Source organism: Spermophilus citellus (genome assembly GCF_964194105.1).
Source record: "Spermophilus citellus genome assembly, chromosome: 10".
Taxonomy (NCBI): Eukaryota; Metazoa; Chordata; class Mammalia; order Rodentia; family Sciuridae; genus Spermophilus; species Spermophilus citellus.
The window spans coordinates 121,553,384-121,579,048 of record NC_138197.1 but is presented as its reverse complement, the minus strand read 5'-3'; the positions used below and the strand labels follow the sequence as shown (position 1 = coordinate 121,579,048).

Below are 25,665 nucleotides of genomic sequence, written 5' to 3'. Positions count from 1 at the left end.
CTCCCCACTCTAGACCTCTCTTGGCTGCCTGGAAAGGCACCCACGGTCCGGTCTTTCCGTGCTCTGTGTTTTATTCTTAGGTGCCGCTGGGAAGCACGGCGGACGCTGTTTTCATTATTTGAAGTGTGTGAACACTTGGATTCTGTATGAATGGGGCTTTCTTATGTCTAATTAGGAAACCAAGAATGTTACAATGTAAACCAAACAGCTCCCAGGGTTCAGAACCAAACAAAAGCAAGCACCTTGTATTTCATCGTCCTCCTCCCGGAGTCGTGGTTTTGAGCATTTCTGAGTTCAGAATGCCTCCCTGAAGGCTTGGATCAGGACAAGAGTAGCAGAAATACACGTTGTCATTCCTCTCCAGTCAGTGCTTTTGGAGATATTAGGAAATGTCACAAGGAAAAGAAAACAAGCAGCCCAGATCCTACTATAAACAGGGCAGCCGGTGTGCTCCTGAGCGCGGCTTCGGCTGCACACGTCCCTCCTGCGGAATGAGGCTCAGATCCTGCTCCCTGAGCTTTATCCACACAGCTCCCTAGAGGACACTTGGATCTATTGCCAAACGGCCCATTCTCATCTTTCGGCTGGTTCTGTGTCACTGCAGTTCAGCTTCCAGCCTTGCCAGTGTGCCCGACGGGAAGCTCGCACAGTGTGGCAGTGTGACCCGCTTAGGTGAGGCCAGTGTCTCCATTGGTCTGCTTTGTGGTTCACCTTTCACCTGCCCCAAGTCCTGCTAAGCCCAGAGGGACTGCCTCTCTCCACCCTCCCAGCTCTGTAGGAAGTACCCGTGGTCCTCAGGGCAGGTCTCCATCACTTTCATGGGTCAGAGGACCTTGGCCCAAGCGCCTTTCCAGCGGGGGATGCACACAGACAGGCGCGGCCTGGGAGCCCCGCACTTGGAGCAGACGGCTCTGCGCCTTCCCTGGGAATCCCGTCTCAGACAGACGTGGTCTGTGCTGCCTGGGATGTTAGGCTTTCACATAGCGGAATTACATTCCGACAAAGAATCCCCCTGCTGGTTTACAGGCACTGGGGGAGAATGGATTCCAGTCATTTTTCCCTTAACCACACAGCAAGTGACTAATGCTCTCCTGTCCCTGTCGCTGGCGGGGGAGCGTCATGACAGCAAAAGCAGCCTTGAAAGATGGAGGTGCAGACCACCGGGCGGGCGCCCTTCTTTCATCTGTCAGACGTTCCCACTTGCTCGGCCTCCTCCTTCCTCTTTCTCTCTCTCATCCGGCTGCTTCTATTCAGTTCCCCTCCTGTCTTCTCATTTCAGAACGGTGTGGTCCACCGGGACTTGAAGTTGGAAAATATACTGCTCGATGACAACTGCAATATTAAGGTAAGGCTCTTGCCTCGCTGATTGATAGGCAGAGTCTGGGTTGCATGGGGCTGGGGGCGGAACCCCCTCTGGGCTGTAGCCTGGAATGAATGAGGCAGCCACTCACTTCCCTTGCTGCAGGCAGATTCCGGAAGAGCTTGGCTTGAGCTCTCAGTTTAGTGCAGTTCTATCCGACCATCATTAATTGATCTCCTACTATATGCCAGACTGTGCTTGCTGCTGGGGTGTAAAGAGATGACCGAGATACAGTTCCTGCCCTCAGGAAGCTCCTAGTCTAAAGTCATCCCCCCGAAAAGTACTTAGCACCAACTAACACATATTTCATATCCCTTAAATTCAGTCTTCATGACACCCATACAAGATAGGAACTGCTATTTACATCATTTTGCAGATAGGGAAACTGAGGCACAGTAACACAGTGGTAAGTACTGGAGTTAGGATTTGAACCCCACGAGCCCAAGTTCATGTCACCAAGTTGGTTTTGCTAGCAGGGCCCCACATCTCCTACTTCTCCCTCCTACTTCCCCCTCTCACCCCTGACACCAGCCACAGAACTGGGAGGCTGACCAAATTGATGGTGGTGTTGGCTGTTGGGAAATTGCAAAGGATGGAGTTTACTTTTATGGGGAGTATTATTGCTGGCTGCCGTCGGAGCTGGAGAAAGCTCTCCTGGCCAGCAGGGTTCAAGTGCCTCCTGGGGAGCACTATGAATGTCCTTTTGATCACGTCTGCAAAATAAGCAAATACGGTTTCAAAATAAACGGAGCTCGCTGCATGGGTTTCATTATGACATGGCCTCAGTATTCCCAGCACCAGCAGGAGCCCTCCAATTGGCCACTTGTGACGTTAGTGCCTTATCCCTGGTCCACGGACAAAGCATGGGAACGGGTTTGCACCCTTGTCTCTTTTGTTGTTCTTGGTGTCAGTGGTGGGGTGCGCAGCGAGACAGTTCCCGGCTTGGAAGGATGGAGTTGCTTTTGTAGATCATGGTGGCAACCTCTGGTCACCACCACCCTTTGAGAGCCCCTGGAAGCCACATCCCGGTGACCTCTTGTTCTCCCAGAGTAGCTGACCTCAGATGTACATTTTCATATAGTCCGTAAAGTTCAGAGGAACTACTGGTCAGTTTCCCTAGGAACAGGAAGTGAATGCTCAGGATCTTTCCATTTTGGGCAAAGTGACTGGATTATTCTAGAAGAAGCACTAGATGTGGTGTTAGAAAATTCTGGGATGTGTGACTTATTAGCTGCTTAACGTGGGGAAAGCTACACAAACCTGTTTCCTCCACTGTACAATGGGCAACAGTAATGCCCAGCGTGTTTGCTGTGGGCTGTGAACGAGATATTCTCTCTGTTCAGTTCTATTAACTGCTAAGAACGGTGTACAAATGAGTCGAGGTTAAGAGTAGTGGCTTTGGGGATGGATAGCCCAGGTTTGCATTGCAACCCTGCCCCTTACTAATGGAGGGTTTTAGGTCAGTTATTCATTGGTCTAAGTCTTTGTTTTCTTATCTGTCAAGCAGGGATGCCTCTTCCTATCTCTGGGGATTATTGTTCGTTCATTTTGTTCATGTGCATTATCTGTGTAGTTACTGTGTACAGCACCCTGTGCCCAGTTCTGGAGCATCAGTAACAACATGGAAAATTTAGACAATACTATAGTGAAAGTGTTGGTGCTTACTGATGCTAGATGAGAGCCACCGAGTGTCTGGGCCCTGGAGAGGGGACCGAGAGGAAGCCATCTGGCTGAAGGTGCTGGGTCCTGGGGAGTGGGGGTCAGGTCCTGCTGCAAAGTTGGGTCCCGGCCTTCTAAAGGCTTGTGTCATCGACCTTGGTGGCTTTCTCTTCAGCTTCTTCCTGCCACCTGCCCCCAGAGCCCTCAGAACTAAATCCAGTCTTTACAAGGCCTGGAATGTGATCCTCTGCCTGGGGATTGTGTTCTGTGCTGCACTGTGACCTCTTTGTCCTATGATGTAGTCCCAGAAGTGATAAGGCACATAGCTTCCTGCAGAGTCATAGAATTCCCCAGTGGAGGAGAAGAATGGTTAGAATTCTGACAGCAATTGTGCAGGGGACAATGGGGCAGGAGCCTGGAAGGATGGCCCATGTCCGTAGTAAGCAACATGGCAGTGACAGGGGACCAGCTCCCGGGGACCAGCTCCCTCAACCTTCGTATGAGGTAGGCAAACAGCACACACAAAGAAGAACGGTAACATTGAAGTTTGGACATGTCTTTGTCTTTTCCTTAGAAATTTCTACTCCTGGCATTTCCCAAGGTAGAGTGTGTGCATGTGGACACACACACACACACACACACATCCCATGTAGAATCAAAGCTCTGCTTTTTTTTTTTGGTTCTTTCTCTGCTTATTCAAGGAATCCTGAGAATCCCAGAGCTTGAAAGGTTGTTGAGAATCACTTTCCAACCCCTTGTTTTAGTGATCAGTCTGAGTCTCAGTGACGTGTTACTGATCACGCGGTGAGCCCGAGGTAGCCGTCTCTGTTTCCCTGGTGTGTCAAACAGTGCTCAGCACACAGTAGGTACTGAGGAACTGTCGGATCATGGAGTGAAGGAATAATGGGCCGGGATTAGAACTCACATGTTTGACTTCCAGGCAAATTCTCTTTTTCTTCCTCTCACACCCACTTCCAAGGTTTTTGAAAATGGACTTCAGCTGGTGTTGATTTGTCTTCCGGCTTTATACCCTCAGCACTTCCTGACTCAGCGTTTTGGCGAAGCATATTTAGAAAGGGCACTTGCTGACAAAAGCAGCCAGACACATGGCCACAAGCTGGCCTCTCGTGTCCATCCCCGCTGGACCGGGGGCCCAAGGCACAGATGGGCTACCCCCCGGGGGTAGGAGCGGCAAGGTCCTGCCTCGAGGCTCTGAGGGTGCCTCTCTAAATGCGGGTCCACCTTCTGTGTTCAGAGGGTGGAGGGCTTGGCCCTCTAAGGAAGCCACTGGTTTTAAACTTGTGACACGTCGCTGCCATCTTGGTGTGGGCCGTGTAGCTTGCACCTCTCCTCTTCCCTGCCTGATGTTGATTTGCCCAGAGCACATCTGGCCTTGGAAATTATTTATCTGGCCACTGCGAGAGGGTGTGGTTTCTAAAAATACTCACACAGTCCGTCGGCAGAAAGAATGAGAGCAATGTGCTGCTTTGGGTCGCATTCCGTGCTCTGTGGAAGCATGGACTAAAATAGCACCCGGCATAGCATTAATTTGCAATTAATAAAAACGGGCCAGATTCACATCCCACTCTCTGGGAGAATGGAATGCTGACAATTCCCAGAGAAGACTCCTGTACAGACGCCTCCCAGTGAGAAGAGAGCCCGGCACCAGGGTCAGCTAACCTCCTCAGAGAGGGCTGGGAATCTGGTGAGCTCCCAGGGCTCGGGGTAGAGGGGCATAAGGGAGATGGCCTGCTGCCCCCGGTGACAATGGAAGCGCTGCTGTGGCTAAGAAAAGAGGCTTTGAATGGCCGGGGACAAGATGAGATAGAAACCTCCGGGTTTTAACAAGACTGAGGCTTGGGATCACTGGGATCACGGGCCTCTGGGCTTTGATTATTTGAATGTGAGAACTTTGCATTCCTGCACTAATCAATTCATTTGTTCATTCATCTCTCTACTGTGTGTGTGTGTGTGTGTGTGTGTGTGTGTGTGTACATCCATGCATTCACTCACGTAGTTCTGCACTTACTCATTGAGCAGTTGAACATCTGGGTGATATTTGATCATAAGTACTTAGCGAGTTCGCCCTGGTTTTTGGTCCTGTGTTGGATGCTGGGGATTTAATAGTGAATCAGATGACCAGGTCCCTGTCCTCTTGGAACTCAGAATCTGGCAGTTGTTAAACCGGCAGTCGTACTGGCCACAAGGACACAGAGGTAAATGAAGAAGCTTAGGTGCTTCCCCTCGTGGATTTAGGATTTCCAGTCAGGAGTGCAAACCAATAAGTAAATGACGTCATTGGTGCAGGAAACCCACTCAGGTGAGGTGGAGCATGCAGGTGCTGATTTAGCTGGGGAGGTCAGGGAAGGCCCCTTAGGTGGGACTTGAGCTCCTCCGTCCACCGAGCTTTCTCTGGCTTCCTGACCCTGGCACACGTGCTTCTGTCTGGAAGGCCCTCCCACTCTTCTCTGCCTGCTCTGCTTCCGGGAAGCATTTTCTGAATCTGATCCCTGGTGCCATGGGGTGTGAAGTGCTGAAGGAGCTAGTGGGTCTGTCCAGGGGAAGGGCCAGAAAGCCTTTGTCGAGGAAGTGGTAATAGAGGTGGGTTTTGAAGGATGGATAGGAGTTCAACAGAAAGGCATGTGACAGTGGCCCTTCAAGGGAAGAAACCACAAGCTCAAGAATAAGGTGTAGAGAGTGGAAAGGAAATTAAGAAGCCAGGTTGCTCCCAGTTGCTTACTCCTCTGATCCCCAGGACATCCCCACCAGGATGCTCTGATCACCCGCATCTTGCAGATGAGGAGCCTCCTGCAGTGAATACTAGTGGGACTGGCCACAGCCGTGTAGCCAGCACCTGCCTCTAAGTTCTACCCTTTACTGCCAACCCCCCAATTTGCTCCAGGTCCAAGAGAGCCCTTGGTAGGAAGGCACCTTTTAGTACTTGCGTAGTCCGCCTTACCAGGAGGCTTGCCGACAGCTGTCTCTGGGAGAGAATCTCCGAGGGCTTGTTGTGGCGGGGGGCCAGGCGTCCTGAGTCGCAGTGGCTGGAGCAGGTGGAGGGTGCCAGAGTCCTGTGTGCACTGAGCCGCAGGACTGTTCCTCCGCTCCCCTGGGAGGCGGCCTCCCGGATGTGCCCTTGGGCAGCAGCCTCTCCAGGTTGCTCCCTGTTGCTGGTCTCTCGTCTCTCTGGAGAGGCGGTGTGAGCAGAGACCTTCTGAAGATGAAAGCCCCTGGCCTCTGCTCATTGCTCCACTCCCTACCTTCAGGCGAGCCATTCACCCCTGAGTGCCTCGGTTTCCTCATCTGCAAAATGAGGAAGACCTTGTCGTAGGTTAGTTGTGAGAACTGAGTGCACCGGGGTATGTGGCGCTCACAGATGAGCACGGGGCTCTCTGAAGAGCTGTCACTATTATTCTTCTTACCTCGTTTAACCTGACTTTGGTTGTCACAACACTGTGGTTAGTGCTACTGCAGTTCCACTTCCCAGCAAAGGAAATGGAGGCTGTGAGAGGTTAAAGTGGTAGCAGCCCCCAGTTACTGAAGGCCTGCTGTGTGCTGGGCATGGTGTAAACACTTTCACTTGGCTTCCTACCAGTCCTCCCGGGTGGGTTACATCATCATCACGAACCCATTGTACAGGTGGAGAAACCCAGGCTCAGAAGGGCTGGTGGGCAAGTGAGTCCCCTGGAGCTTGTGTTGAAATGCAGGTTCCCATTCAGTGGGCTTGGGCAGGGCCCTCAGTGCCCCTTTCCCGGATGCTCCTAGCTAATGCTGATGCTGCTGGTCCAGGGACCTGATTGGAGCAGGGCAGATTGACTGACATGCTGCAGGTTAGCTTTGGTAAGAGGTGAGGCTGGGATCTGAACCCAGGTCCTAAAGCTCTCCATCCCTTACGTCTCCCGACCTACTACACAGGCGTGTCCCGACGGACACGCCTGTTTCACACATGGGTGATGATAATATTCTGTGGCTCTAGTGCTTTCAGTACAGAGTTTGCCCTGCTCAGCAAACAATGGCTAAGTCAGTGCAACCATCGGTATTATTGCGATGTCTATAATTCACAGTCAGCCGGTGCCAAGATTGTGCCACAGGCCTTACCCGCATATTCTGCAGCCCACTCAACACCTTTATGAACTGAGTTCTGTCGTGAGTCCCATTTTGCAGAAGGGGAAATCAAGTGGCCTTGCAGGTCCTACTGATTACCTAGGAATGATGAGGCCGAGGCTAGCCCCAGGGTCCCCTGGTTCTGGTAGGTCAAGTGCCACAACACTTCCTCTTAGACACTACAAGTGGCTGTCAGGCTGTTGCGTCTGTTGTGAGCACCTCCCTTTGTTGGCTGTCAGTATTAACAAGCTGATGCTCCCTTTCTTACCAGGTGAGCTTGTTGTTTGCAGTGATCTGCAGTTAATCCTTTCTTTATGGTGGTAAAATATACATCAGGTAGCATAAAACTTACTGTCTGTAGGTGCACGGCACAGGGCATGAAGCAGGTTGACACCCTTGTGTGACCATCGCTGCCCCGTGGTCCATCTGCATGGCTGAGTCTGTATGCACATCGAGCACTGAGCCTTCTGCTCCCTGCGGCCTGCCAGCCACCATTGTGCTTTCTCCCTCTCTGAATTCATTGATATGAGGGACCTCATATCAATGGGATCAGACAATATGTGTCTCTTTGCATCTGGCTTGTTTCACTTGTGCCCTGACTGCAGGGTGCCCCTAGGTTCTAGCGAGGTTAATCCTTTTGAAATGTGACAAATCACTCCCTAATTTGTCTTTTAAACTCCAAGCTTCATGAGCTGGGCACCCCTCTATTGAGGATTGGTAGTAACTAAAGCTGCTAAAGTTCGGGCCAGGGGCCTTGACTTTCCTATTCCTCTGCAGAGTGAGAGGTGGATGGGCAGCACCACTCATAGATCCAGGAGGCTCTGAACCAGGACCAGGCAGGGAACAGGCCGCACAAGCGCGGGCACAGCTGGTACCTCTCTGCAGACCTCACCAGGGTGCGGCAAGGTGCTGCTCTCAAGCAGAGCCTGGTGGCTTCCCTCTGGGAGTCCCCTCAACCTACAGCTCACGTTCTGTCACAGAGAACCTGGAAAGCGGCGACCCCCATGTTCTTGTGCTTGGTTTTCTTCTTTGTGACCTTCAGCAAAGCGTCTTAGGACCCTGAACCTTCCGCTGCTTCATTTCCAGAGCAAAAGTCAGGATGAGCATCATGAGGGCCCTTTCATGTGGAAACCAGTTCTGCGATGATTGTTTCTGTCTTATTCCCTTGACATTTAATATTTCCAGGACTTCAGCTTTCCTTTCCCTCTGCCTTTTCTAATATCCTTTTTTGCAATTTGACTTAGTGTTTTCACTGAGTTCAGGTGGTGCTTTCAAGTGATATTTACTGAGAAAAACCCTAATTAATTACTTGTGATGGAAAAACCAGTATCACCTGTTAGGAATAGAAGACAAGTTCAAAAATAAATATAACAGAAACCAAAGAGCATCATTAAATTCCAGCTTGATCCGGTTGTTGTGAGGTGGAGGCCTGCTCTCTCTGACACCTCTCTGCAGGGGCTCCAGACCCGCTGTGGCCCACCTGAGGCCTTCTCTCTGACTCAGGTCAAAGGACAGAAAGAGAACCCAGCAATGATTAATGTGTCATTTTGCAATTCAAAGCTGCTTAATTCTGTGATGGTTTGGCACCTAACCTTCTCTATTCTGTGGCTATTCTGATATTGGGATAAGCTCTGCGTCAAATACATTAACTTTCTGGATTTAAAGGTGGGAGGCAAATATTCATTTAGTTCCAATTCTGTGCCAGTTACTACTGTAAACATTTTATGAACTTTGTGTCAGCTTCACCACGTCACTGTCAGGGTGGATAATTTTCCTGCCCTCATGTTACAGAAACTGAGGCTTCTAGAGGTTTCATAACCAGTGGCCACATCCCCTCTGGTCATGGGTCCTGTAAGCTCCATGTGGCATTAAATCTTGGAGCTAAAGCCCACGTTTGACTGGCTCAGCGTTTGAGAACTCTGTGTGTGTGTTGATTAATACTGCTTTTCCGTTCAAGTGCCAAGAACATGGGCTAATCTAGATTTCTATTAATCTTGTGTCAGCAGTAATGACAGTTTTACAGGAGAGGCTGATAAACATCAGTCTGTGAGGATGGGAGTGGGCCACAACGTAAACACACTCTCTGGCCCAGCAACAAGGATGCCCAGACCCGCCGGAACCTCCCGGTTCAGTGCCAGCTGCACGGGTGCTGCGGGAGCCTCTCAGACACACGTGTGTTTGGAAGTGCCTACATGCCCCGGGTCCTGTGAGCTCTACTGTGGCTGCAGCCAGAGCGAGGCTGAAGCCTGGGGACCTCTTGGGATCCCCAGGACTGCACTCATTCCATTCCTCTTCTGATTGACAGGGCACACTTCATAAAGCTCCCAACCTACTTCCTGCGAGCGAGTCAGGGGCCTTGATAAGAAAGTGGAATTCGGGGCAATTAAGTGCAATCTGAGCCCCGAGAATGTGTTTTCTGAGGGTGGTTGTACACCAGCTGCTTTCAATGACATTCCATTCATTCAAGGATGACTTTTTTTTTTTTTTTAATAAAATAGGCTTATTCTAGGGGCTTCTTTCAGAACAGAGCCTCAGTGGTGTTCAGGCTGGGCTGTTCTCCGGGCACGGGAGTCACTCATCTTACTTATAAGCCTCCAGTGGAAACCAGCCTGGGGAATGGCAGAAACCCACAGGGACTCTGTGTGCAAGTCTGACTTGAAATGTGCAGGTGGCCCCAGGGCAGCATGGCCCAGAGACACAGGTGTTTACATTGCCGCTTACTAGTTACCTCTTAGAAGGAGAACCTTATCTCCTTCTTTTAAATTGTGACACAATATCCATAATGTAAAACTGACCATTTTAAAGTATTTTTGTCTGTACAGTTCAGCAGCATGGAGGACATTCACATTGTTGTATGAGTCTGGTTTTGATAGGATTAGAGAATGCAACAGTGCCTGTGAATCATGATTTCTTCAATAAGCAGTTAATTTTATTATTATTATTACTATCTTTTTGCATTATCTGTTAATTAGCTTGTGATTTTTAAAGTAGAATGTGTACTGTTCAAAATATAATGCTTGGTGGCAAGTGTTTCTTGGGTAGGGACAGGTGCTAAGCACTGGGTGATTACAGAGATGAGGGGAAGATGTGGCACCTGCCAAGTGCCCCAGGGGACTCAGAGTCTGGTGGGAAAGGCAAATATGTGTATGTAGGTGTACATACGTGTGTATAGTGTACAGATGTGTACGTGTGTATATTTGTGTCCACATGCTCTATATGTACATAATTACATGTGGAAGTGCAACTGTAAAGATAATAAAACACTCCCAGAAACCAGAGAAGAGAATGATCCCAAGAAGCGTGCGGTACAACGGATGTGAGGTGAAGTAAGACATGTGCACAAAACTTGCGGCTTATGAAGCACTTTTGTTCTCAAGGTCTTGACTTGCTTTCTTATTCTCACATTAATTCCATGAGCTAGAACAGGGTAGGATCATGGATTCCTATTTTCTGGTGGCTCAGCAGAGGTTCAGAGTTGCTGAGTGACCTGCTCAGTGACAGAGTTTAGGCTGAAATATGAGGACTCAAAGCCTGATGCTCTGTGTGCACTTTATATTGGGTCAAATAGAGCTCTGATCCGAGTGTGGGTGGATAAATAGTGCTCTCAGTTGCGTAGGTCAGAATTTCCCACAGTGTGACGCCCATACTACCACGATGCAGTGTGATTTGGGATAGACCATGGAGAGACAATTTTTAAATTAATAGTCATACAATAATCTCCCCTCGTTCAGGGTTTCAATTACTATGGTTTTAGTTACCTACAGTGAATCAGGGTCGAAAATCATTACATTGAAAATTCCAGAAATAAACAATTTTGTGTATTTAAAATTATGTGCCATTCTGAGTATTGTGTTGAAATCCTCTGCCGTCCATTTGTATCCTGTCTGGGAAGTGAATCATGCCTTTGTCCAGTGGATCCACACTGTATATGCTACCCATCCATCAGTCACGTAGCCATCTTATTTATCACAGTGACTATTGTAGTGTTGAAATGTCTGTGTCAAATGACCCTTACTTTACTTAATCATGGCCCCAGAATACAAGAATATGATGCTGGCAATTAATCTTATTACAGTATATTTTTATAATTGTTCTATTTTATTGTTAGATATTATTGTTAAAGTCTTTTTGTGCCTGTTTATAAATTAAACTTTACCATAGGTATATATTTATGGGGTAAATATATTTATATATTGGTGCTGTCTCAGGTTTTAGCATTCACTGGGGGTCTTGGAACATGTTCTTCACAGATGGTGGGGAAACTATAAATGCTTTGATGTTCATAAGAAATATTAAGTAGGTGACTTTGTGGGAGTTATTTCTCAGAGCAAGTCTCAAGTTCAATGGAGAATCCATATGAAGAGTAATTGTAGGGCTGGGGTTGTGGCTCAGTGGCAGAGCGCTTGCCTCGCACATGTGAGACACTGGGTTCAATCCTCAGCACAACATAAAGACAGATAAACAAAATAAAAAATATTTAAAAAAAAAGAGTAATTGTAAGTAACAGAGCATGTGGTCTGCAGATGTGGTGGAGCTGGTAATGGGTGCTGTGGCCTGGGAAACCTTGGCTCAATTGTCCTTGGATGGAGACTCAGGACTAGAGAGGAAATGGCCCAGGTGCCCTCATCTGCTCTCTTTTGAACTGGTTGAAACTGGTTTGAACTGATGGCCAATGCTAACAAGTCTTGTTGGGTCTTCTTCTCTTTATAGATTGCTGACTTTGGGCTCTCCAACCTGTACCAGAAGGACAAGTTCTTGCAAACATTTTGTGGGAGCCCCCTCTATGCATCCCCTGAAATCGTCAATGGGAGGCCTTACCGAGGGCCAGAGGTAAGCAGGCTGCCTGGTATACAGGGGGTGAGGCAAGAACCGGATCTGGGAAATTCTTTAAAAACCCAGAAGAGAAGCAGAGAAAATAGAGTTTTACAGTGTAGACCTCTGCACTTCAAGAATAATTAAGATCACAGAAATAATTGGGATCATCTAAAAATAGCTGAGATCAAGTTAATAAAGGGCAAGATGTCCATAACGTGACATTTATATATATATATATATATATATATATATATATATATATATATATATATATATAATCTATCTATCTTACCCTTTATTAACTTAAAATTGTATTGTGACATCTTCCAAATATATTATCATTAAAAAATGATTTGTACAACATAATGTCATATAGTATGAATATGACATATTTAATAATCTCCCCTTGATTTGGATATTCAGCTTTTCCATATTGTATCAAAACAAATAGAACAAATGAGCAAAGAAAGAAGAAACTCCTGACTCTTCAAGTGAATATTATTTTGCACATATTTTTAATAGCATAAGTATTTCTTTCTTTTTTCTTTTTTTTTCCACATATTTTTTTATTGGTGCATTACACTTCTACATATTTTGGGGATTTGTTGTTACATATTCACACGTGCACACAATATGACAAAGTAATTTGACCAGTATCCCTCCCCAGCGCTCCCCGCCCTCCGCCACCCATTCTTGGTTTCTTTCCTCTGTTGATCTCCCCTTTGATTTATTGGAGATCCACCTCCACGTGTGTTTTCCTTTTTCCTCTCTAGCTTCTGCATATCAGAGAAAACAGGAACCCTTAACCTTCTGAGTTTGACTTATTTTGCTTAACATGATGGTCTCTAATACCATCCATTTTCTTGCAAATGTCATAATTTCATTTTTCTTTATGGCTGAACAAGACTCCATTGTGTATATGCACCACATTTTCTTTATACGTTCACCTGTTGATGGACACCTAGACAGGTTCCATAGTTTGGCTATTGTGAATTGTGCTGCTATAAGCATGGATGTCACTGTAGTAAGATGACTTTCCTTCTTCAGGATAAATACTGAGGAGTAGGACGGATGGGTCCTATGGTGATTCCATGCCTGTCTTTCAGGAGCCTCCACACTGATTTCTCTAGCGGTTGTACTAATTTACAGTCCCGCCAACAGCAGGACATGTATTTCACTTAGGAGATATGTTTTAATGGCATCTTCTATTTCAGGAGAGATGTATTCCTCTGTATGCCTAAAGCTTTCAGGGCTGCTGCAAGATGTATACGTATAAAATGGTTATTTTGAAAGTAGGTTAGTTGTGGGTGATGATTCTCTTTTAAGATGGTTCTCTTTACAGAGAGGTTCATCCACTTAATATCCTTTAAATAGCAGCTGCTCAGTGTGTGGAAATGTTTTTTTCTAAATATTTATCTATTCCAGAGTGTTTGGGGCAGGGCTGGGGGGGCGGTGAAGAGAAGGATACCAGTGTCTCCACCAATTCCCGAAGAGAAAGTCTTTTAAAACTAGACTGTAAGGGAGGAGCATCGGGTTTAGTTTACAAAATTGCAGGAACTCAATGCTGTAAATTTATCTTAGGCAATGAATGCTGCTTTGGTGATGATCGGTATCCGAGGTTACAAGCTGGCGATCTCTGATCTGGCTTTATTTGGCCACATTTGTCCTTATAAAAAATTGAACAAACATTTAATAATTGGGAGATATTCATAGAGAAGTGTGGTTTCTGACTTCTCTTTGAAAATAAAAGGTGGTGGTGGTGGTGGGCCCTCATTTCTACATGGCAGCAGTGATCCAAGGAGAGGTGGCCTATCCGAGATGGGTGGGTACCCTCTACAGTGAGTGTATCTCCAGCACTGTGCATTGTACCCCAAATTCTTTCTTCCTCTGTTCATGTTGGTTGTGTACCTGACTCTTGTAAAATTTCCACTAGAAGCCTCCCCAATCCATTTGAAGAAGAAACAGGAAGGAATTGATTCCCATATTAGGAATGAAGAGTCACATGTCCCAGTTTTACCCCCTGGAGAAACCTTGTAGCTGCCTTGTGCCTCTGTATTCTCATCTGTCAAATGGGGCTGAGAATAATCCAAGCCCTACTTGCCTCACTACAGTGAGGATCAAAGATAACCTACTTAGGAAAGTTCCTCAATAGGTCAGGCCTGCATTATGATCAGTTTTCAGGCTGTGGTGGGATCCTGTCTGCCAGGGGCTACATTCAGTTCCTGGGGGCATTGGGGGTGACTTCTCTCATGCTGTGATGCTGATGGTCTGGAACGCATCCCAGGAAACTCTCTCTCAGCTCCTCTGTGTCCTGTTTCTCTGCTCCAGGTGGACAGCTGGGCCCTGGGCGTGTTGCTTTACACCCTGGTTTACGGAACAATGCCCTTCGATGGTTTTGATCACAAAAACCTCATTCGGCAGATCAGCAGCGGAGAGTACCGGGAGCCAACGCAGCCCTCAGGTGCGTGCCCTGTGGAGAGGGTCAGCTCACCTGCCCGGCTCACACTCTGCTTTATCTGTGTGTCGTGAGTCGCCCACCTTCCTCATTCATCTTTCTGGAGGGCTGTCTTTGGCACAGCTGGCTCATGAGTTTGCTTTATCAGACTTTCCCAGGTGAACTCTGCTGAGCAGATGTTCTGCATAGCAGCCCGGGGGCTGGTCTCACTGTGTGAACTTGGGCAAGTCAGCCTCTTGGATTCAGTTTCTCTACGATATACGAAGTCCCTTCCAGCCATGTAGACATAGAAGCCACCCTCCCTGGACTGTTAGTGCCACAAGGGTGCCCGTCACCTGACTGCTGTGCCTCTGCCCAGGTTGGCTTAGGGCTCTGTTTCACTATCTCTGGTTGCATCACAACTCTCCTGTTCCCCAAAACAAACTCAAAAGAACTGCTATGTGATCTTATCCCCCCCCCTCCCCCCCGCCTGTCTCTGGGTTAGGCAGGGCTCTCTGGCCTTGCTTGGGGCTGCTGCTGGGGCTATCACACCCCTCAGTGCTTGTCCCTGTGGTGTCTCCCCACGGCCTGTCGTTCCAGGACAGAGCCTGGACATGGCAGCTCCGGGGTCTAAGAAGGAGGGAGCTTCCCAAGGAGGGAGAAGGAGCTGCCAGTGTTCTTACTGACTTGGCTAGGAAGCCAGCAGGCTCTACTGTTTAAAGCAACCCAGGTCATAAGCTCCATCTCTTCATGGGAAAGCAACATGTGTGGACAGTGAGAACGTATAGGCGGCCACCGTGGAATATAGTTAACGCAAACATTTCAGTTATGTTCGTAACGTACACACAGTCGATCCTCATTATCCCCAATAGTTATGTCCTGTAAAGTTGCTGCAGTCACCGAACCACTGCTTCTAGGGAAAATACAGTTAGATGTCCGTGAACTTCCAACCACAATGTATTTGTCTGTTGATCAGTGCTTATCTTATTTTTTGTATATTTATTTTTAAAGTCCCTAATTTAATATGTATTATTGATTCTTTAACCTCAAACTCCATGGCAAACGGCACTTTTTCTCCTGTCTGAGCAAAGCGTGTAATGTATGTTTTCTTTTTCCCCCCTTGGGGCACAGGACAATCTTTTTTGCACTTGGGGACACTTGCACCTGGGGACATTAGAAAACACTTCAGTAATTTGTTTGGGTCCATTTTAAGTGGCAGAATCACAGCAGAAAATGCAAAAATGTGAAAAACATGGCACAAGTAGGCTGAGAAAGGGACAGTCGTTTATGGTCCAAAAGCTGGCACATGTGTGCACGGGTGACAAATGCTTCACGCTCCGTGTGTGTGCAAAAACAATGGCCATGGAGCTGCGAGGTTTGATTGTGGGATGATAGATACATTTTAGTGAGTAGGAGAATTGGCAAATATGGAATCCGTGGATAATGAGGACTGACTGTTGTCTATATCGATATGCACATGTCTATCTGTCTGTGTGTTTTTTCAATAAACCAGTCTGTTCTTTTTGGGGGAATTTCAGGGTGACTTCTGTGGCGGTTCTTATTTACCTCACTAGCTAACTGGTGCCAGTGAAATCTCTGGCATGTTGTAGGGGTTTAGGAAATGCTTTTTGAATGACTGAAGGATCACCCTATTGCTTTTCAGGGGTGCCTCTCACCCCAACCCCACTGCTGAGTCTTTGCCAGCTACTCATTGCTGTACGAGTGGCTCAGGGAGGCGGCAACTTCCCAAGATAGAATTCATCTCCTGTGGGGGCTGAATGGTTTGACCCTAAAAGTCAACTTATTAGCTGTAGAAGTCACTAATTTTGTTCTGTAACCTCCTGAATATCTCTCTGGGCCTTTCCCCCAGTTTTCTGGCAGCAGAAATTTGCAAGGGTTTTTTTTTTTTCCCCCAAATTGGCTGTGAACACCTGGTAGCAGATACAGACAGCTGCTGTGTGACCGACAGCTCGGTGGATACAGATGCCACTTATGTCAGACAGGGAAAGAGGTGAGCTCGCTGGGTGTGGCTCTCAGAAGCTAGCCAAGACCTCAGGGTGAGGCCAGTTTGGGGGTCAGCGGCTCTCCCTGCCCAGGTGTGTCAGGTAAGAGCCACTCCTGGTACAGAGGAGCTCCTCTCTGTGCTCTGCCTCCGATTCCTTTTTCCCAGTGACCATGAGTGCTGTGTTTGGGTGAGTCCACCTTCAGAGGAGTGACAAAAGCCATGGTGATGGACACCTTTTCCTTGGAGTAAAATGATCTTCACCAAAAGAGTAGGGGTCCCTGCTCCAACGTGTAGCTGGACCAGACCTGCAAATGGATTTTTTTTTTTTCCTGGTAAACTCCAAAGCCCCCGGCCATGGCCTGACTTTTTCTGTCTCTCGTCCCCTAGATGCTCGAGGACTCATTCGGTGGATGCTGATGGTGAACCCCGATCGCCGGGCCACCATTGAGGACATTGCCAACCACTGGTGGGTGAACTGGGGCTACAAGAGCAGCGTCTGCGACTGCGACGCCCTTCACGACTCCGAGTCCCCGCTCTTGGCACGGATCATTGACTGGCACCACCGATCCACCGGGCTGCAGGCTGAGGCGGAAGTCAAGGTGAAGGGCTTGGCCAAACCCGAGGTCGTGCTGGAGCGACAGCGGTCGCTGAAGAAATCCAAGAAAGAGAATGACTTTGCCCAGTCCGGCCAGGACTCGGTGCCCGAAAGCCCTTCCAAGCTGAGTTCCAAGAGGCCCAAGAGCATCCTGAAGAAGAGATGCAACAGTGAGCACCGCTCCCACAGCACGGGCTTCATCGAGGGGGTCGTGGGTCCCACCTTGCCCTCCTTTAAGATGGAGCAGGACTTGTGCCGGACTGGTGTGCCCCTCCCCAGCTCCCCCGAAGCAGATGTGCCAGGGAAACTGAGTCCCAAGCAGTCGGCCACCATGCCCAAGAAAGGCATCTTGAAAAAGACCCAGCAGAGGGAATCGGGTTACTACTCGTCCCCAGAGCGCAGCGAATCTTCAGAGCTGCTGGATAGTACCCAGGCCATGGGCGGTGGCCTCCCCTCCCCCAGCCCCCCGGACCTGGCCAGGGGGGCTTCTCACAGCCTGTCCTGCCGGAGGAAGGGCATCTTGAAACACAGCAGCAAATACTCAGCAGGCGCCACCGACCGGGCTCTTGCCAGCCCCGAGGTGCCCACACTGGAATCCTTGACGGAGCCCGGTGTCCCCGCTGAGGGCCTCTCCCGCAGCTACAGCCGTCCCTCCAGTGTCATCAGTGACGACAGTGTCCTGTCCAGTGACTCCTTGGACTTGCTGGATTGGCAGGAGAACCGCCCCGCCCGCCAGCGCCTCCGCAGCTGCGTCTCTGCTGAAAACTTCCTCCAGATCCAGGACTTTGAAGGACTCCACAACCGGCCCCGGCCCCAGTACCTGAAGCGGTACCGGAACCGGCTGGCAGACAGCAGCTTCTCCCTCCTCACGGACATGGATGACGTGACTCAGGTCTACAAGAAAGCGCTGGAGATTTGCAGCCAGCTCAACTAGCCCTCCAGGGCCCCGGGGATGGGGTGGGTGGGGGCGAGGGAGGAAGGGCCGCAGGGCTTGTGCTAACGGGCTGGTGACCTCTCTGCTGGCCGGGACCACAGACTGAAAAAGGATTGGCGCCGTCTGGCTTGGCCAAGTTCACAGCCTTGAGCCAGCACCTAAAAGGGAGAAGCAGGCGGCCAGCCAGTTCTGCCAACTGCTAGTCAGAATTTGGGTCCTAATTGGTATTTGCATATGGCACCTCCTAGAGGACCAGCTGCCCAGGGAGGGTGGTGTTGGCTGGCGCTCGGTGGGAGTGGGGAGCAGATGGGGAAGGAGGCATTTCCCTAGAAGTCATCCGGATGCTTTGGAGGAGGGCAAGAGAAACCGGGACCATCTGCTTTGGATAAGCCCAAAGAGCTTGCTCCTTTGCTTCTAACATTAGCAAGCTTGATCTGACTGCATGGGGCTGGCAAGATTTCAGCAACCCGGGCTTGAATTGGTGATCGATTGATAATGTCTATTGGGTGTGTGGGTTTCAGTAGCAGCAGAGTGCTGTGATTGAATAGTGATGGCTGCCACGGGAAGGGAAAGGGAGGCCATAGCTTTCATGCTACGTACTTGTCATCTCTAACCTGGCTGAGCCCTGGGAATTAGGTTAAAGCATTCTGTGGGATCTACATTAACTCTTCCTGCCACCACTGTGGCATTTGTTAATTTGCTACTCTACCTTGAATGGAAAACAGGGCTTTGGGCAGAGACTGCTCTGAACTCTGCTAGGGACACAGTCAGCCCATGGTGATCGTGTCTCCTTGCTGTGTGTCTTGCTCTTCAGCAAGAGAGTGGGCAGGGAGAAAGAAGACAGTGTCAGAGGCCGGAACTCTCGCGTATTCTAGCGCAAAAGGCCTTCTGTGGCCTTTGCACAGTTGAACGGAAGAGGAAGTTCACTTGCAAGGGGCAGCTTGTCTCTTCTCTCATGTCTTAATAGTAACTGGAACGCTGCCTTTTGCTTTGGATTGGAGGTGACATTGTCCACAGTCTCTAAAGGATGACTGCCTGGCTCAGTTACTGGCTCTGTCCACAGATAGCAAGTGGTCTCCCGTGCACCCAGTAGAGCGTCCTCAGAGGTGGAGGAGCTTGCTTCTGGGAAGTAGCCCGTAGGTGGAATATTTGGATGAAGAAAGGAAAGTCAGACAGGAGGTGCTTTATTCCCCCAATCTAAGTATTCTGTCATGGTTTTGAATGTTGACACCAACTCCTGGGCTTTAGGGAGAAAGAAAGTTTGATCCATTTAAACGAATAAGGTGTCAGAAGAGCCCAGTGGGTGAGAAGGAAGCAGAGAGGAGAACCATCCAGATGGTTCTGGAGGAGGCAGAAAAGAGGTGGCAGGACTCCCTGAGCACATTGGGAAGCCAGATCATAGCTGACAAGCACTCCCACAGGGGACATCTCGGGGGTACAGTCTCTCTGGGATGACTCTAGTTTCTAGAGGCTTAGGAAAATCAGAATCCTTATTTCAAGGTGGTCGGTTTCATAGCCACTTACAGCCGGGAGGACTGATCTTGGGATACCGTTAAAAAAAAACAGAATTCACTAAGAACATTCATTAGGATGACGTCGCCCTTGCCTTCCGGAGATGGTTCTGGCTTGTGCTTTCCTTCAGATCGGGCTGAGCCGTGTGCTGAGAAGCTGCTTAGTTTCCTTTCATTCAGTTCCACTCCTTGCTCAACTCCAGTAGAGTTTAAAAGGGACAAAGATCTATAGAGGGCCAGTTGTGTTTGGGAGCATGGGGGTGCGTGAAGGGCACCCTGCAGCCTCTGAGCACTCTCTCTCTCTCCCTCTCTCTATCTCTCTCTCGGCCTCTGATCTGTAATCTTTTCTGACCAGCCTCTCCTGCCGCACTGCTGGCCCCAGATCACACCCGGCCTTGCTGACAGCTGGCGTGTGACTTAGGTGTTAACACCCACCTGCTTACCGGCCAATGTGTTTTTCCCTTTTGCCAAGTGATTGAATCTGCTTAGCATTTTCCATGGCTCTAATCTTTAAGTGAAAATGACACTATTAAGGAAAATCATTCCGCTCCTGCCTCCCAAACACCTGCATGTTCTCTTTTGTCAATAAACTTGGTGCATCGTGGCAAAGGATATCCTCCCTTCAGAGGCAGAGACTGGGAGTCCAGACCTGGTCTGCCGCTAGATGGCTGGTGGCCTTGGGCACTGCAGGGTGGGGGCTGTTCTCCTCTCCAGCAGGGCTGCAGGGTGGGTGGGGTTGGTTGGTCTCTCAGGCTCTGTCCAGTTCCGACATCCTCTGGTTTCTGGATGTGATGTCAACTCTCCTTTCAAGGAAAAACTTTGAAAGCTCTGCTTCCTGACCAAGCTCCGTCCACCCCACCAGCCAGTCCCCAGCCAAAGAAGTTGTGCTTGGTCCATTTCCATGGAGTCACAGTCGAGGACAATTTGATGACCTGCTTTGGAAGCAGGGGATGGGACGTCCGCTCTCCTGGTCCTTCCTTGCCTCTGTGGGGTTTTTTTTGGCGTCTTAGTTTACACGTCTGCCAAAGGGGTAGAATTATACTTCTTTTTACAGGTAAATTTCAAGGCAAGATCAGTTTTCAGGAAGTGCTTCAAGACCCCAGGCAACAGGAAAATACTAAGTACCCTCTGAATTTCCATCTCTGTTACCAGGTGCTGCTTCTTCGAGGAGCACTTTCCAGGGTGAAATTCAGGCGTTTTGCCCAGGCCTGCTGTCTTGAATACAAATGTGAATGATCGACTGACTGCTTATGGCCAAACTGGAAATGTTCTGTAGGGATTTACTGGCATGGTATCATTCCTAGGAGAAAAAGGAAAAAAAAAAAAAGGGGGAGAGAGAGAAGGAGAAACTTGACTGCACATTAAAAAAAAAAAAAAAAAGAATCCATGTTGTGACTTTTTATTTAATTTCTATTTTTTTTGGTAATAAAAAGTTGACTTTTTAATTTGAATTTGTCTTTTTTTTATTTATTGGTCTGAAAGGCATTTCAAAGGTATTATAATAATATATTGGTGTAATTTAATTGGTGCAACGTGCTTTATGGCTCCAGTCAAAATTGGTTTTCACTCGTTTGATTGGTTTGAGAACAGCCTTCAGGGAGGAAAAAAAAAAAAAAGCTGGATAACCACCCAAAGTGTTTGTATTTTTCATTGGAAACTGATTTTTTGTTTTGTTATTTTTTTTTTCGGTTGTTTCTGTTTTTATTTTTAAATTAAATAAATGGCAACGAAATGAACTGAGACTTGCTTCTTTATTTACTCGTCTTTCTCAGTCAAGGAAGTGACACAGTGGGTGGAAGTCCTGGAAATCTACCCAGGCGGGCGCAGTTACCAAGGGGGAGTTTACTCAGAGTCCTCAGAAGGGGCCTCAGCCCACCACATGCTGGAACCAAAGCTGGAGGGCAGTGGGAGCCTGGAGAACTGGATCCTCTCTCTCCTGCTCGTTCCACACCAGCTTTATTCTCCTTAATGTCAGACGACATCCAACCCGACCCTAGCACCAGCCGGAGAGAGTTATGCTCTGCTGGATCCATGCAAGAAAAGTCTGGCCAAAGAAATAACAGCACATGGGTCCTTTTCTGGTCTCCTGGAGGAACAGCAGATGAGCGTGGTCACACGTTTCACGTTTCTCCTCCCTGGTTGTGTGACCACCTTGACCTGCCCAATAACTTCCCAATTGACATCTTCTTGGTTATAGTTTCCAAGAGGGATGAATGGCCAGGTTCCTTCAGGTCATCGAAAGCTAACCACTTAGCCAGGGTGCTCCCGAGCTTCCCTGCCCACCCCCTCCCAAGCACGTCCTCTTCTCCCAGGGCAGACGGATTGTTAACTTGATTGATCAGGGTCAAGAGCAATGGCTATGTCTTCTTAGAAGCGGCCACTGTTGTGCTTATAAGAGCGTCACCAGTCTCATTTTGCCACCATTTCTTACATGAACAGACCCCCTAGAAAGTTCTTGGAAAGAATGAGCAGTAGGGGGAGATTGAGGATTCCCTGGGTCCTGGCCATCCTATCAAACGGAACCAAACTCTACCCTGTACCAGACGTGAGAGTCGTGCTCTGCACCCAGGGGTGGCGTTTCCAGGTCTGTGCAAGCAAACTCTGACTTTGCAAAGAAATGACAGCTCATCTTCTGGAAGAACCTCAGTCACAGCAAACAAAACTACAGGATGCCCAGTGACATCTGAACTCCAGGTAAATCATGAATAATTTTTGAGGGATTTTTTAATTAGTGCATTTTAGTTAAACATAATATTAGGGTTCATTTAGACATAATTATACCTAGAATATCATTTGCTCTCATTCAGTCCCCAGTACTTCCCATTTCTCTGCTCTTCTCCCTTCGTTCCCTTTCTGCTGACCTTTCTTCTATTCATTTATAGTTGTTTAAAATTACTGCATTATGGATATGCAAAAAGGCGAGATTCACCGTGGTGTATTCGTGTATGTACGTAGGAAAGCTGGGTCAGGTAATCCCACTATTCTTCCCTTTTCCCATCCCTCCTTCCTCTCTTTCATTTCCTTCTTCTAATCCACTGGTCTCCTATTTAATCATGAGTAATTTTTTAGTGTAAGTGTACCCCATCCAATATTTGGGCCATGTTTATACTGAAAAAATTCATTACCTGAAATTCAGATTTTACAGGGTATCCCATATTTTATATGGCAAGCTAATCTGATGGAACTTCATTGGCTAAATTGACCAGGTGCTGGGTATCATCAAGGATTGGGGAGAGGATGCTGATGATGGTGGCCTACAGGATCAGAACATGTTCATTCCTCTCATGGTGGGCTGCAATGGAAAGGTTCCAATTCCAGTCTGGACTTGACCTTACTGAGTTGAATTGCTGCAACTCCTTGGGCCTCAGTTTTCTCAACTGTCCAATTAATTGTTCTCTTGCCGATTTCTAACAGGGCTCCTAAGGAATGAGAGAGTTTCTGTGAAGTTACCTATTAGATTTTGAGTCTAAAACTCATTATGAATGGGAAATAGTAATCCTCTTTATTACAGGGCAATATGCATTGACTTTTTGACATTTACTTAAAGGCAACGTGTCTGATCTGCAGACTCTTAACTCTCGCTGCCATTATTACCTGGGCAGTCATTTGCGGAGGAAGGGGCTTAAAAATGAGACCCTTTGGAAAGACATAATTCTGCATCCAGACCAAGGGAACTGCTTGGGCTCAGCTCAGTGGCTGGACCAAATGGGAGGTATGAAGGTTAATAAAGGAATGGGGGTGACCACAGTGGCAGAGGTTGACGTGTTGTCAACTGTTGGTGGAGTTAATGGACAGTGGTTACTTAAAGGAGGAAAATCGAGAGAACATTTACTGAACTTGATACTCGCTGCATCTGTGGTGACAATTGGCAGGAACTCACTCAGACCATGTTAAGTACCAAGAGGAATTTCTGCTTCATAGAACTGAGAACTCCAAGGCACAGCTGGATCCAGGGGCTCAAGGGAAGTCATTGGCTGCATCATTCACTCTCACTGTGAACTTCCTTCTTAGGATCTCTCCATAGGGTAGCAAGATAGTTCTTAGCCACAGTAAGTTTATGAGATCCTTTTAGAATGTCATCCAGAGTCAGGGGGTTCTTACTGTCCTAATTGTTATGGAACAAGGAAGGACTATGATTGGCTTTCCTTGGGTCACATGGCTCCTTCTGGCCCAGTCAGAGTCCAGGGGAAGAGGCACTCTGATTGGCCAGTGTGGATCATGTGCCTACTATTTTGTGGTGTACTTGAATGACGTCTCCTTTAGAATCACACACGTGGAATGCAGATCCATCAAAGGGATGCAGAACGGACAAGGAATAACCCACATTAATTACAAGTTTTTAGCATTAATATACTCAACTATAAAACAGCATTAAGCAATCCCTAACTTTTAGAGTTACTACAATGATTACATTAAGTAAAGTACAGAGCAGTGCCTGGTACATATAAGATTTTAAATTCATATGGCTGACCCCAATGAAGACAGCAGTAGTAATACTACATAAAGTAGATATATTTGTTAGAAGGTCATCTATAAAATCATAAAATTCAACTGAAATTGGTTAAAACACTACCTGGGCTTTATTAATAAAGCTCATCTTGGGCTGGGGATGTGGCTCAAGCGGTAGCGCGCTCGCCTGGCATGCGTGCGGCCCAGGGTTCGATCCTCAGCACCACATACAAAACAAAGATGTTGTGTCCGCCGATAACTAAAAAATAAATATTAGAATTCTCTCTCTCTCTCTCTCTCTCCCTCCCCCCCCTCTCTCCCTGTGTCTTTAAAAAAAATAAAATAAAATAAAGCGCATCTACCTGGAATCCTAAAGGTGGGATAGATTTCATGGTTACTAAGGTCTGGTGGGAGAAGTGCACAATAAACAAGTAAATGAATAAAATATCCCAAATTACATGTAGAAATAAGTGCTATGAAGGAAATTGTATGTGCCAAGGTCCTGGGGTCTTCAAAACACAGTTTTGCAGGGTTAATTTCTGGTTCATTGGCATAGGAAAATCACAGTCCAGGGAGCATGGTGTTTTGTTAAACATGTGTGGCCACAGTCTAGTATGGTCTGACTGTGATCATTTATGACTTTGGATCCTTAATTACAAATGGCTGCTTCCTTCAACAGGTGGTCCCCAGACGAGACATATGCTGTGATGTGCAATTTTAAATGAGAATATGTTTCCATTGCAAAAATTCACTGCCAATTTATTGAAATTTATGGAAAGGATGTTTTTAATCCACAACACAATCATGCAAAGCTTGAGGCATGGAAATGGAGCAGCAGTGATATTATATGAAGACACACAAAGTTCAGAATAATGTTTTGGTGTCACTAGATCTGCCCATAGGAGTACCATTGTCTGATTCCATTATGAGATTGTAGGGGAGAATAGCAATTAAATTTACTTTAAAATCGTGGCAATTATTTTTCTCCTGAGGAAAAGTTCATAGTGCTCATCTCTACCTGACTGGGGAATGAATGAATATTCATTACATCTTGGCCTACGTTCTTTGGCCTATGCTCTGTGCTAGTTTTTGTTGGTGAATTAGTCTGGTTAGGCTCTGTTATGCTGAAGTAACAAATAATCCCCCAAATGTCAGTGGTCTATTACAGAAAGCAATCGTCTCTTCCTTTCACTAAGTCCAGTACATGTCGGGTGGCTCTCTTTTCAAGTAGGCCCACGGGTACTTGAGCTTCTCCCAGCTTGTCTCTGCCATCACAGGGTTCTACATGTGTGACTCTGTGACTGAGAGACGGCACAAGCTGGAACCTTTAAAGATCAGGGCTGGCTGTGGTGTGTGTCGGCTATTCCCATATCCCACTGGCCCCAACCGAGCTTCACGGACAGTCTTCTTGTCTATAGAACTTAAAACATGGAAAGTAAAATGACATCGGAGGAACACTTACAGTATTTCTGTCTCAGCTTATTTTTGCTTCCCATGAGGAGCTCCCAGCACAAAGAAAAGGGATTATTGTTTGTATTAATCAAGGACTTCCTGAGCAGTACTCTGTGCCTGCCCTTTAAAATGTATATCACCTCTTTTAATGTTCCCTGATCTCCATTTGTACAGAGGTGGAAACAGCTTTGAGAAAGTGCAGTAACTTGCCCAAATCACCCAACTCTCAAATATGGAGCTGGATTCAAATATGGGCCTGGCTGATCTCCTTCTGAGCTCATGCTGTTAATTGCTCTGTTGAGCATCTGTGATGATCCTGCTGCGACTCAGTCTCCTTGACCATGAGC

At 47.6% G+C, this 25,665-nt stretch overlaps 1 protein-coding gene across 3 annotated transcripts in view; it reads left to right on the top strand.

Annotated features, from left to right (window-relative positions):
- NUAK1 (NUAK family kinase 1) overlaps positions 1–21,153 on the top strand; it is a 68,386-nt gene extending 47,233 nt beyond the window's left edge. For all 3 annotated transcript variants that reach the window (XM_081309707.1, XM_081309709.1, XM_081309708.1), the window contains 4 exons: positions 1,280–1,345; positions 11,834–11,953; positions 14,267–14,399; positions 16,765–21,153. In XM_081309707.1, the coding sequence (XP_081165833.1) occupies positions 1,280–1,345; positions 11,834–11,953; positions 14,267–14,399; positions 16,765–17,906 (1,461 nt within the window). In that variant the 3' untranslated portion in view covers positions 17,907–21,153. The remainder of the gene's footprint in view (positions 1–1,279; positions 1,346–11,833; positions 11,954–14,266; positions 14,400–16,764) is intronic.
- The last annotated feature ends 4,512 nt before the right edge of the window (positions 21,154–25,665 follow it).